A 13,676-nucleotide genomic window follows, 5' to 3' on the forward strand; every position below is an offset into this window, starting at 1 on the left:
AATGTCAAATTGATATTAAATGTCAACATATATATGTGTGAAATGGTATTTAATTTAGTGACAAAATTCATATTGTAAGCATTTAGATGGTGCAGAGTTCAAATTTTCTACAATACAAAATAAAATAAAATTTTAAAAACAATTAATTTAGAATAAAATACGAAAAAAGTATTTAACAGTTTTTGTATGATCCAAATTCACAAAATATTGCAAATTTTGAAAGTCTCAAAATTCATAAAATATTGCATTTTTTGAAATAATCACAATGTCTAGAATTGAATCAAAATAATAAGAACTGATGACATCTCCAACATAAATTTGACACCGGAATTCACAAGATATTGCATTGATGCCAAACCAAAACAATCCTAGTATTCACAAAATATTATATTTTTTGAAATAATCACGATGCCTAAAATTGAATCAAAATTACATAAACTGATTGACATCACAAAACCAGAATTCAAAAAATATTACATTTTTAAAATAATCCCAAAATTCACACGCTGGTGGGTGAAAGATATCAAACCAATCCTTTTGTTTTACTTCACATTCTATCCACGCTGATTTAGGGGTTTAATAGTTCTGCTTATTGGTAGAATTTATAGGTCTTTGCATCAATAATAATCGACCTCAAGCCTCCAATACATGACACAAGCATGAGCGCAACTCCTATAATTATGCATATCTGTAACAAAATATAAAAAATTAAAACTCTACAGTTAATAAATGAATTCATGAATTCGTAAATAGAATTTTCACAATTCATGATATTTGCATGGATTGTTTGTGAAATTGATTATCTTAAGTTTTTTTCTTTAATGTTTTGAATTAGAATATATGATCCGTCATTAGAAATCAAAAAGTAAGAGAAAGAAAAAATTCTTAATGATGGATCATAGTTAATGCAAAACATTGAAAAAAAAGCTCACAAAATCAAATTCAAAAATAATTCATAGAAATAAATGAAATGCTGTTTATATAAGTAGTCATTTGTAAATATGATATGGTATTTTTGAAGAACATATTCAATTGAATTCAGCACAGAAAAAAGAAAACAAATGTGTAAAGGTCTAACTAACCCAATTAGTTAGCCATGATAAGCCCCATCGCTTTGGCTTTTTGATAGTCAGCCACATAATGCAAGGGAGCTGTAAGATGTGAAAGGTATCAGTAGAAGAACATTACATAATCAACAGAAAAATGGACATTCGTTTAACTTTAGCTTTCAGTTAGATCATAAAAATAGTCTAAAAACTATTATCTATCTTCCATGAACTATCTATCATTCTAATGATAGATCAAAAATATAATGAAAATGTTGATATAAACAAACACACTATCTAAATCAGAAACAGTAACAACTATCTATGAATTGTTAAAAACTAATATCTTTAACCTAAACACTATCTAATCTTAAAAACGAATATTAAAATTACAACATAAACACAACAATGATACTACTTACAAAGTATGTTGTTGGAGCAAAGGCAAATCCCCCAAAGAATCCAAGCAGATCTCCAAAGAAAGGGAAAGTGATACCAATGAAGCAAGTTAAAGCTATCAATCGCAAAGGATGTCCGCATAAGTAAGTTATATGACACAAAAGTTTTAATTTATAACCAAAAAGAAATGTAGTGCATTAAAAATACTGAATTAAGACTGGCGAATCAGACAACAGGACTTACCAACATAAGTAGTTCTAGCTACCAAACGAAGTGGCAGCCCTGGAGGGAAGTGCATTTTCTTTACCAAAACAGTTTCTAGCATATCAAAAACAGGCATCGCATATATCTGTTAATGACAAAAAAAAATTTAATTAGAAACCTTAGTGCATTTTCTTTACCAAAACAGTTTCTAGCATATCAAAAACAGACATCGCATATATCTGTTAATGACAATGAATTTTTTAATTAGAAACCTTTGATATAGCTCAAACATTCTTAGTTTTAGTTTTTAGCTATGTCTATTATTTGTAAGAGTTTTTTTCTTTTTCAAAATAAATAATATATGACTTTTTCGTTTTTCATTGATGATGAAATTGATTTTAATGTCAATGAACTTTTGGTCTGTTGATGAAGTTCTAAGGTTCTTAACGAAAGTGTCAGACTCCTGACATCAAAAAGAGATGAATCTAGATGAAATTGATACTCTCAATCCTTGCTCTTAGCCAAAAAGATTCACCCTAAGACTCATGCTCCCATATCATATAACTAAAACAACTTTATTGATAAAAAATCTTCTTAAAAAAATGATTTAATCTTGTATTAAATGGGCATTATTAAAGATAATGGACCTACCTGATAGCTTCCAATCACATGGACCACTACCATCATATTTGCCATTGCAATAAGCCAACGCGGCCTGGCAAGTGTTATAAGGACATTGTCACCAACAGAAGATCCAAAGGCCCAGTACCCAACTAATGCTACTGGAAAGTAACAGACAGCAACCACAATATATGCCACAATCACACCCCTCCACATGGCGATCTTGGAGGGTCTGCCAGGCTCTGAAGGAATAGTAGCTTGGATTTCCAGAACCACATTATGTCCAGCATATGCAAATGCAATTTGTCCCAATGCATTGAACACGCCAAAAACTGTATTAGCTACTGTTGTGTCCCGATAAGCATAAGAAGCATCAGGTTCTTGGCCATGGTGGACAGAAGCTCCCCAAGCAATTGTGGAGTAACTACATAAATCAATAACAACAATGTCATTTTAAGCTTAAATACAACTGAGGAGTGAGCCAAAGAGTAAATAACAACAATGTCATTTTAAGCTTAAATACAACTGAGGAGTGAGCCAAAGAGTAAGACTACATAAAACATTTACCTCAGAGACATCACAGCTGCAGAAAGTGAAATCCCTGCCACAGAATTGAAGTTTGGCAGCTGTGCTAAGAAGACATGAACTGATCCAAAAATTACTATCCACAATGATGATTTTATCTTTTTGCATGATGGGCACACTGTGTCATGAAACTTCTGCAGTGAGTGCCCTCCTGTAACCATGTAAACAATGTCCACCCCCACTTCAACTATGAGTTGTTGTGGAACAACAATCCATAGACCAAGTTTCTCCCCAAATGCCTCCTGTCCAAGCTCATGATACCGATCAAAACGTTTCCCTGGAACCATTTCATGCATCTCAACCATCTGCCAGAGAGTATATAAAGTGATTATCCAAGAAAGGACAAGTGCTAAAACACCTGGACCCCTGCAAAATCCAATAAAAAATTAACAAATTAAATATCTATGGCTATGGACAACACGATCCAAAAGGTTTCAGCATTCTTTCAAAATTCATTTCCGATTCAAAACTCTAATAAATAACATTTATCTTAATCAAAATATAATCCAGAAGTCTGAGTCTAGCTATGACAGTAGATATCTACGTGGACACCCACATATGGATGTCTCTGTGTAATAGAGAATTGTTTTTCAAATAAATGATTAGTTGAACTTCATTATTGAGCGTACAAGCATATGAAGATATTCTTATACATTATGAAAATAATTTAAAGGGGAGAAGATTAAATGAACTACTTGAGTAAGGAAGACTTTACAATATTGTAGGCTTTTATATCAGATCCACAACAGAAAAACCGATATTAAAAAAAACTTTTAAAATGATTAAAGATACAATTTTTGATATCTTAAACTGATGGTCTCATGAACATCATTAAAATTCATTCATTCACATGAAAAATGAGGTGAATTATGCCTGCAGCACCGATTAAACCAAACCAAACACAAACTTACCATCCTAGCCATGACATTGCAGAAGGTAGGCTCAGAACTCCAGCACCAACCATGGCAGTAACATTGTGAAATGTCGAATACCACCATTTTGCATTACGCGAACCAGTTACAGGAAGCCAATCATCAATCCTTTGTTTCTCATCTGCACGTCTCTGCTTCTCATCTGTAACTCTCTGCAAGAATAAGACAGTATATTCATTGGAACTCTAAGAGAAACGAGTGAATTCTAAGTAAACATATTCTACTGAAATTAATGATAACATGTGCTAATTATTTGTGTTTAGTATAAAATTTCATAGTTGTTAAATTTGCTATTCAAGCCCAGTGGAACGAATGACTTGGTCTTTCTCAGCATCTTGTATGAATGTTCTGAAACCTTCAGTACCGAATAATTGCTAATCAATCATAAATTTTCTTGGAGAACATCTTGAATAGACCTATGAAAATTATTATAAATCTAATAATCTAAAATTGTTTTTCCTTCTGCTTCCAACCTAGCCAATAATCTTTAAATTTGTATTTCTATACCAACCTATGCCAATTTCTAAGGAATTTCATGATTTCAATTTCTGGAAAACCAAAAAAGACTACTGTAGTCAGCTTTGAAATGTTATATAGGCAACCTGATTTGCAGATCGCTGTAGAAATGTTCTAAAATGTACAAATCTAAAAATGGTAATTGCTGAACTTAGTAGCCTAATTGAAAATCTAATCCAGCACACAGGTCAACAAATTAATATACAAGTAGCTTCATTAAATTAATCATAAACTAAGATGTGCTCAATTGTAGAAAATTAACAACACTAAAAGAAGGGTTAGAAGATGTGTGACTTGGATTACATTTATAAGCATCCATGACAATAAAAAGATGAGGTTTGTCAAAAGCATCAGTATGTTCTTATACAAAGTAGACAGGCCCTAAAGCCCATCTCCTTGCTCTAAGTACTCAGTAACTCTTCTGAATTTACTCTAGTTTGTTAAGATGGGTCAAGCTCCCATGAATTTTGTATTTTGTATTACAGTTTAAGTTGCGGTTTCATAAAATGTATTATAAAATAATAAATAATATATTATAAAAAAATAAAAAATTAATTGATAAAAATTTAAAAATGTAAGATGATTGATAAATGACAGAAAAAATATCTAAATTGGTGGAACAATTTTTAGCCCCCATTTTTTCCACCCCTTAATTTGACATCCTAAAAAATAAGAACTGTTATTTTTCAGACAAAGAACCTCTTATCCTTAAAAATAGATCTCCAACTCCTCCATAAGACCCTATTCTGACTTTCCAGATGAAATTTGGGTTTCTTCCTTTTTAAGACTTCTGCAGCAGCATTATACCACAATTATGACAGATCTGTAACAAGACTTTTTTTCTATAGCTGTAATGTACTCCAGATCAGTTTCTTATTGGGTAGAGATATGCCCCAAAACAAATCATGCAAGAGTTTTTAATATTAACGGAATATTGGCACTTATTAAATCCAAGCACCATATAATACCGTGTTCAAACTCCATGGGGCAATGTAAGATTGAAGAGATCATTCAAATGAGAGTCCAAGAAAAACTTACAGAGCAGCCTGCTCTGATCTCTGTTCTCCCCGCCCAAAAAAACCAAGACATAGCGTAACCCTCTCCACAAAATAATTTGATCTAAATCTTAGGTACCAAAACAAAAGAATCTACATACACAAACAAAAAAACTGCACAAATCCTATAATCCAAACTGAAATAGTTAGTCATGAATGATAAGTCTATGATGTAGTTATTTTTGTTAGACTGTTTGCTCTCTTTTGTTGTTTCGCTTTCTCTGTTTTCAATAAATTTTTATCCCTTTTTTATTGTCTACAAAAAGTTCTACATATCCAAATGAAGAACATGCATAAATCCTGTAAACTTTACATAATCACATCCATAGAATTCTAAACAAACTACACCTCCATAGCTAAGATTCAGAGCAGCATCCACATCCAGTGAAGAGAATTGTACACAAGTTCTTACATACCCATTAAGATTCTAATAACAATGTAAATTCATGCAGTGCGCCATTAAGATTCTGAACATTGCCTATTCATTCTTCATGGATTCAAAACATTGAATCTTACCAATTTCCAATGAAGAGCTACTCTGTTCTAATGTGACAGTAAAAATCAGATTTTGAAGAAATGAGAAGAATAAAAGACATGCCTGGACAGCGTTGGCATTGCTTGATGAGCCCATTGTACAGAGACGAGATTGATAAGAGCAATCTCAGTCCTGGGAGAAAGCGGTATCCTACAAGCTATGGAGAAAAATGTTTATACTCTCCTAGGATTGTATTGGATTGGATGTCATCTAACACTACTCTCCACAATATTCGGAACTAGAACTTGCATGTTGTTGGTCAAATTCTCAACAGAATCTGAATCTTGAGATCTTCTATATTCTATTTATAAACATAACTTACAAAAGCTAACCGTATTATCTATTAGATAATCTTAATTAGAGAACGCATGCACAAATCTAGGTCAAAGTTTTGTTTTAGTTTTACTCTTTCTAAATAAACATTTATTATTATTATTTTTAATCTAACTTCCTTTATGGGAAACAACAGATTTATTGTTGGTATGGCTAATTTAAATATTTTCTAAAATAAGAAAGTCAAAATAAAATGATGATATGGAATGATTATAAATATATTCAAAACATGGATTCATTAATAATACGTTTATAGTAATAATAATAAATTAATATATTATCTTATTATAATTAATATTAAATTATTATTAAGATATTATTATATTTTATATTTTTATTAATTTTTTAAAAATATGTTATTATTATTTAATCATATCATTATATTATTATAATATTAAATTGAGATAATTATGAAGTTAACAATATACAAATTAATTGATTAGTTAAATTTTGATAATTAAGAGGTGAAAATAAATAAAATAATTTTATTTTTTTTTACTTTTAATTTTTATTGACAACGATTTTACATGGATTATGTGAATGTAATTTGTGTGTGTTTATATATATATATATATATATATATAAACTTTCTTATAAATTATAAATATTATAAAATTATTTTATTTTATTTATTTTCTAATTTTAATGATATAAGAAAGAAGATTATTTAATTAAAAATTAACTTATCTTAACATCTTATTGAGTAGATGAACAAATTCATGTCTTTTGTTTATTTAACTCCACTTCACATGTGCCTTGGAAATAAAAATAAGGAAATGTTTTACTAACAAAGATAAGAAACCTCTTTGAGCGTCATTTTTCCATTGTAAAGCATTTAATAAGAAATTTGAATTTTCATGTCATGGAGGGTATATAGATTGTAGTGCCCCTCCCTCTTTTGGTTTGTCAAACCTTGTGATTTGTGTTTTGTGTGGTACAACCCTTATTTTGGTGTTGGTCGATTTTGGTTTTGGATTGTGATGCTTGTCTATGCTTCCTAGATTTCTATATGACTATAATGTTTCTTGTTATGTGGATGGTTAGAATTATGATGTTATTTGATGTATCTTCACTCTATGAGTTAGATGATTATAGATGGAGTATTCTCGTAATTCGTAGATGTACATCTGCTTTGATCATTCATCTTTAATGTTGTTATGTGGTTGTGATTAGTGTTTGTATAGTAATGTCTTTGATGGAATCATATGTTGTAGTTTATGAGGTGATTATTTGTGCAGGGAATCTGCACATTTTAAATTCAAAAATTGATCATCCTTATTTCTCTCGTGAAATTATATTGTGATTTATGCATGTTTGGTTTATATGTATATGTATATGTATATACATATACATATACATATACATATACATACATATACATATACATACATATGTATACATATAGATATATATGTATACATATATATAGATATATATATGTATACATATATATATACATACATATACATACATATATATACATACATACATATATGCATACGTATACATACATATATATATATAGGTATGTATGTATTTATTTATTTAATTGCCTGTACATCGTTTTAACTCCGTAATGTGAAAATTTATTGCAAGTGTATTGGACTATGTGTTACGGGCTATGAAGGGGAGCGAAAGATCCACCCACTGCCACCCCCGTGGTCACCACAGTCTATGGTGATCCACGAATTGTGGTAGCCACAGGCCGTGGTCAGTCTGTAGTGATCCACGAACTGTGGTAGCCACATACCGTGGTCACCACAACCTGTGGATATCACAGTCCGTGGATACCACGACATAATTTATTTTATTTCATTTTTATGATGTTTGTCATAACATTGCTTCGGGGTTAATGTTATATTGATTCAATAATGGGGTTTGATAAGTTTGATTATATATATATAAGAGGTCATTTCAATTATTCTTTTAATTAATGTTAATACTTTTATGTTTTTGGATAATCTAGTAGATAGATATATATTTCTCATTCGGAAAATAGAGTTTACTTTGATAAGGTGGTATATATGATAAAATGTATATTATGGTGAATAGATATGAAGGATTAAATTAGATGTACTAAGCTATATAGCATCAAGCGGTTACAATTATATGTGCGTTCTCATGAAAATTACAAATATACATTTAAATCGGTTCTTACATTGTTATTGAATGAAATCTTGATTGCAATATAATAGTAATGTATAAGACTATTTTATTAATGTTTGAAAAAGAAATGATCTTATTATCATGCAAATGGATAGAAATCAAATGTAATATTATGTTTTGGTCTTGGGTGAATAGCAAATTAAAGTTAAATTTGAAATAATGGATGTATAGGAACCAATTTGGACTTCTTAGAATTATATAAGATTAGATTATGTTAAGTTTGGCTTTAGGAGACCATGATTTTACTTAGTCTCTTGTCTTTCATTGTGGGTTGATTGGTCATGTTATGTAATGCTTAAGATACCAGAGGCTAAACCACCTTTTGAGTTCTATTTGTTCTTGATCTCTCATTGTCTTGGAATGATTATGAGATTGGTGTCTTGTATGATCTTCTTGACAATCAAGCCTTCATTGTTAAAGCATTGATGTATTTCTATTTCTGTTAATTTTGGATCAGTGGATTTTTGTGTGCTAGATTTTCTTCCCTATCCTATTGTAGTACTCCATTTGGATCTCACTTCTAGCAAATGGGTTTAGTCTTTCTAAGGTTGGAGTCTTGTCTCTTTGTGTCTTGGATATCATGGCCTTAAGATTGTTTTGAATCCTAGGTGCAAGTAAGGGGAGTGGCTTCTATTGGGGGTTGAGACCCAAAGTGGTTGCCAGGGTAACCCAATAGAAGTTTTGTAATCAAGTGATAACCTAATTAATGAACTTGGGTGGGTAGTTAGACCACATTAATCAAGATAATTCTCTAATGCCTCCTTGCTCGCAAACGCTTGTATAGGTTTGGGGTAAGTGGAGAAGGGCTTGGAATGGATTCCACCAACCTTGTCTCCTTGAAAGGTTGGTGTGGTCCACTAGTGAATGTATGGGGGTTGGGGGTCAGGAGAGGTCACCAGGGTAACCCAAGATGGGGATCGTGACCTAGTGAAAACCTACCAGGGTAACCCATGACATCCTAGTGATGACACTCTTCCCTTGCAACCTAGTGGTAACCCGTATCTCTTCCTTCCGTGTATTGTTGAGTTTTTGGAAGTGGTTGTATTCTCATGCTTGTTGCCTTTGTGAATGTGTTCAATCTTCTGTGTATTGTTGTAATTCAAGTGCTTCTATGTATTCTCTTGTGAGCCTCTTGCTCGTTAATTTTTGTTGATTCCTTGATTGTTTGGATATGTTGTTCTCTTGTGAGTCATGTTGGTACCCTTGTATATCTTGATTCTTCCTGGTGGGTCTAACTGGTATCTCCTAGCACGGGGGGTGGACCTATTTTGGTGCCACATGGTTGGGTGGAGTGCTTTTTGCACCCATTGGGTTTGGCTCCTTCAGCTTCATGTTTGTGTTGGCTCGGTGGAGATTTGAAGACTATCATTGATGTACCAGATTCATGTATACTTCCCCACATGAGACTTTTGGAGATTTGTATATTGTGGATCTATCAGTTGTATTTGGAAGTTCAAATGTAAATTCTCGAGCATTGTAATGAGAATATTATATTCATGTATTATTCCGTAATGTAATTCTTAGCAGTTCTTTGTATTATTTGAGTTAGTGTATAACCTTGGGTAGCATCGTTATGGGGCCTCTAGGACAGTTGTTAAATGATTTATTATGTAATTGTTTCATTGTATTTCTAGCATTGTATATGTTATATTAAGTGTAATAATAAAATAAATAAATAAATTCCCGCATTTTCTTGTTCATGGATGTTATGTCCTCTAGGCCTCGTGGCGGGGTGTGACATAGATCGTGGCGGGGTGTGACATAGATAGAGATGACCCATATTGTTTATCTAGACATTAGAATGCATCTTTAACTATATTTATTAATTAATTAAAAATCAAAATATAATATGTTTTTTTAATTTTGAATTAATTAATAAATACAATCAAATGTGCATCCTCCCTAGACATGCCTAGAGAAGGAAGGATAAAGACAATGGTAAGGTAGTAAGAAAATAGATAGTACAAAGTTTGGAAATGCACAATAGTCAATATTTGAATGATTGAGAAAAATTATCTACACGATTTTCACACATGGGAGAAGATTTAGTAGTTGTGCATCTTAATTTCAAGGATAGATGTATACTTTTTTACAGTGGTTTCTTTGGCTAATTGACTACTTAAATCTAATGGTTTAGGACCACACCATCAATTTTGATGTCACTAATATATATATATGTCAAACCCCTAATCCATGATAGTCAATTGTCACACCACATTGTTGAATTTACTTGTATTAATAATTGAATATTTTCTCTCTAAAATTTTGAACAAAATCTTTGAAATCCATAATTTCATAATCTTTTGAAAAAATCTATGCTCCTAAATATGAAAACACAAAACTATAACATTAAACAATACGATATTATTAGTTAAATATTTTTAACCTAATATTATTACTAAAATACCCTAAACCTATTATTACACTATCTTATTTCTAATATAACTTAGCTAAAAACTAATATTAAACTATCCTATTTCTTATATAACACACCAAACCTAAATCAATTCTCACTAAAAAAAACAAACCAAATAACATACCTAAACCTAAACCTATTCTCATTAAAAATAAATATAAAATGCCCCCCCTTTTTTTATTTAATTCAATCTCAATTTCCTCCTATTTTCATAGTTTATTTCACCATTGTAGGAAAAATGTGTCTAGTATGAATAGAGTGATTGTGGGAAGTAACAGGTCTAACTTCCTTCTTCGTGGAGAGCGAGATAGATGACTATTGTACATTTACTATTACAACTTCTCATTAGTCACATGTTACATTTCCTTTGTTTAGTCCCTTCCATTGACCTATAACTCAAATGAAAACATTTTCATGCACATCAATCCCTTCTCCTAACATTCAAGTCACATTATGAGGTTTTCATATGCAAAAAAAATTGTTTTTTTGGCAAGCAAAATTTTAAGCCAATAGGGAAGGTCAATTTTAACCTTATTGGGACAATGACCCATCTTTCCTTGCTTTAATATAAATTTATTTACCTTGTTTTTAGGGGAAGTTTTTTTTGACATTATAAAATTTTGCCATTGTTTGAAGCAATATTATGGTTTGTGGTAATTATTAAGATATCTACAAAATCTTTCTTTAGTTCTTGTGAATTTCTAAGTTTCTATCAATTTTTTCTCTACTTAAAAAAAGAAAAATAAATAATAATCATCAAGTTTTAGATCTCTAATTTGTATTTATGTTAATTTGATTCATGGAGCACAATGGTAAACATCCATATTCCTTTCCTTTTGGCTATGAAGTTTGTAGCACTGATTTGAGATTGTGTCCAGTGGTGATTTAATTCATTTATTATCCTTTCTCGAGAGAAAGGGGCACCTTTCCTTTTTGTCTAATTGTGAAAATAATTTAGTCATAGAAATAAATCTAGAAGCCATATTCACATATAAGATATTTTAAATTTTAATAGCATGCTTACAAAATTGAATGAGAATGTTAATGCAAAAGAGGTAATCATAAAATAAAACCTATGGTAGGAGACTCACTTGATAATTGTTCCTTTAAATTGGACTATTTCATTTTTCAAAGTTTTTTAAGTACCCACCTTCACAAGATGAGATTTGAAGTCTAAATACATGATCATTTGCTACCTTGTGGAAGAGAATGCTTTTAGGACATTTTTCTCGCTTTCTTGAGCTTAAACCTTGTTGGTATATCACATAGGCACTTTGAGACAAAATTTTAGTTTCCTTAGGGATGAGCTTTGTAGAGGTCAATTTTAAGTTTTAGGCTCATTTGATTTTCTTGTGTGTCGACTTGAATTTCATCCTCAGAATGCTACCCGCAACGAGTTATTTTCACAAAATACAAATGGAAATGCTATAGGAAATCCAAACTCAACAAATGAAACTACATGAAATACATATGAAATAAAAATACTAATATTACCTTCATGTTTTATGTCTCATTGTGTCCTAACTCCACTGTTCCTGGTTGCAGATGGTGTGCTCTTAGACAATGCACTGATAGCTTCCAAGATGGCATATGAAGAATGGACTGATAACTAGTAGTTAATAAAATGCTATGATATGCAATACTACATGATTATGCTAAATGATTATTGCTATTTGCTTCAAGATTAAAACTCACGGATGCATAAGTTTTACAAATGATTTGCTTGAAAATGCACTTAAAGTCTAACTCTCTCTCAACTGAAGCTCTTGATTTTATAGACCTTGAGAGGATGAGATGATGTGGCTTAGATCAACAGTCATGTTCAGATCTGTAGATTTGGATGGTTGTGAGCAAAGGTGAAGGTTGAGAGAAAGGGGGAAGGAGAAGACAAGTGTCACTCATCTCAGCTTGACTGGGTTGCTGACTGAGGGAATCTAGGGATGGTTGGAGAAAATTTAGGCATGAGAGGACAAGTGGACTCAAGTCCTTCCTAAGATGTAGGGAGTGTTGGAGAGAATATAGGAGATGGTTATGAAATATGTGTACGTACACAATATTCATTAATTTTGGAGGTTGAAGATAAATGATGAATTAATATTTAAGAAATATTAATTTCCTTAGCCACATGATGGATGAGTTGGCAAAGGGAAGATGAAGTGGAGATGGATGGTGAGTTGGATAAGAAAGATTAAATAATTTAAGAAATCATTTAATATTTGAGACTATAGGATAGGAGAATAACCATTAAATATTAGATATTTAATTGATTAGAGGAGATAATTAAACATTAGATATTTAATTAACTTGGTTAGAGAAATAATTAAATATTAGATATTTAATTATTTTAGAGAAATAGAATAGATGAATTAATTAATAGAAAGACACGAAATGAATTAAATAAATTAATCTTTTCAAATTAACTATTTAATAGAATAATAATTATTAAATAAATATAAAATATTTATTTAATTGCTCATAGCCATTTTATGTGTATACATTTTGTCCCTCTTTGAAATGATGTCAAGACAACATTGTTTCAAAGATTAAATCAAGTCTCGATAGTGCACCTGGCGAAGATTAAAAATCTTGATTGTGTGCCCCCTCAGGAGATTGATCGTGAAATTGTTGAAAACTTTGGTTTGAATGATTGATCTCATGATAATTGATAAAAAAAAGTCCCATCAATTAAATTCATTTGTTAAAAACAAATTAAATTGCCCCATTGAATAGCATTAATTACTCTTCAAATAGTAAATATAAAATTAACCAAGGTTAATTTTAATTTCATTGTTATCCTTGTCAGCTTGTGAAGAAATTTTTCTTGGTGAGGTGGCGAAATGGTGATTCTTGTGGAGAACCATCGATTTG

The 13,676-nt window shown here is 31.1% G+C and overlaps 1 protein-coding gene across 1 annotated transcript; it reads right to left on the minus strand.

Annotated features, from left to right (window-relative positions):
• Positions 1 to 418: 418 nt before the first annotated feature.
• Positions 419 to 6,158, minus strand: LOC131042875 (lysine histidine transporter 2). Its single transcript, XM_059216839.1, has 8 exons — positions 5,957 to 6,158; positions 3,767 to 3,939; positions 2,838 to 3,221; positions 2,301 to 2,694; positions 1,689 to 1,794; positions 1,469 to 1,560; positions 1,083 to 1,151; positions 419 to 688 (listed from the first exon to the last, which is right to left on the minus strand). Exons 1-8 carry the CDS (start codon positions 5,987 to 5,989, stop codon positions 590 to 592), a joined length of 1,350 nt encoding a protein of 449 aa, XP_059072822.1. The 5' UTR covers positions 5,990 to 6,158; the 3' UTR covers positions 419 to 589.
• Between the last annotated feature and the right edge of the window lie 7,518 nt (positions 6,159 to 13,676).

Source organism: Cryptomeria japonica, chromosome 1, assembly GCF_030272615.1.
Source record: "Cryptomeria japonica chromosome 1, Sugi_1.0, whole genome shotgun sequence".
Classification (NCBI taxonomy): Eukaryota; Viridiplantae; Streptophyta; class Pinopsida; order Cupressales; family Cupressaceae; genus Cryptomeria; species Cryptomeria japonica.

Bases quoted from the DNA above. Each gene is read 5' to 3' on its own strand.
- LOC131042875 (XM_059216839.1), bottom strand. From the start codon at position 5,989: ATGGGCTCATCAAGCAATGCCAACGCTGTCCAG. The intron at 3,222-3,766 runs GTAAGTTTGTGT...TGGATTTTGCAG, and splicing joins GCAATGTCATGGCTAGGATG to GGGTCCAGGTGTTTTAGCAC. The intron at 689-1,082 runs GTTAGTTAGACC...ATTTTGTTACAG, and splicing joins TATCATGGCTAACTAATTGG to ATATGCATAATTATAGGAGT.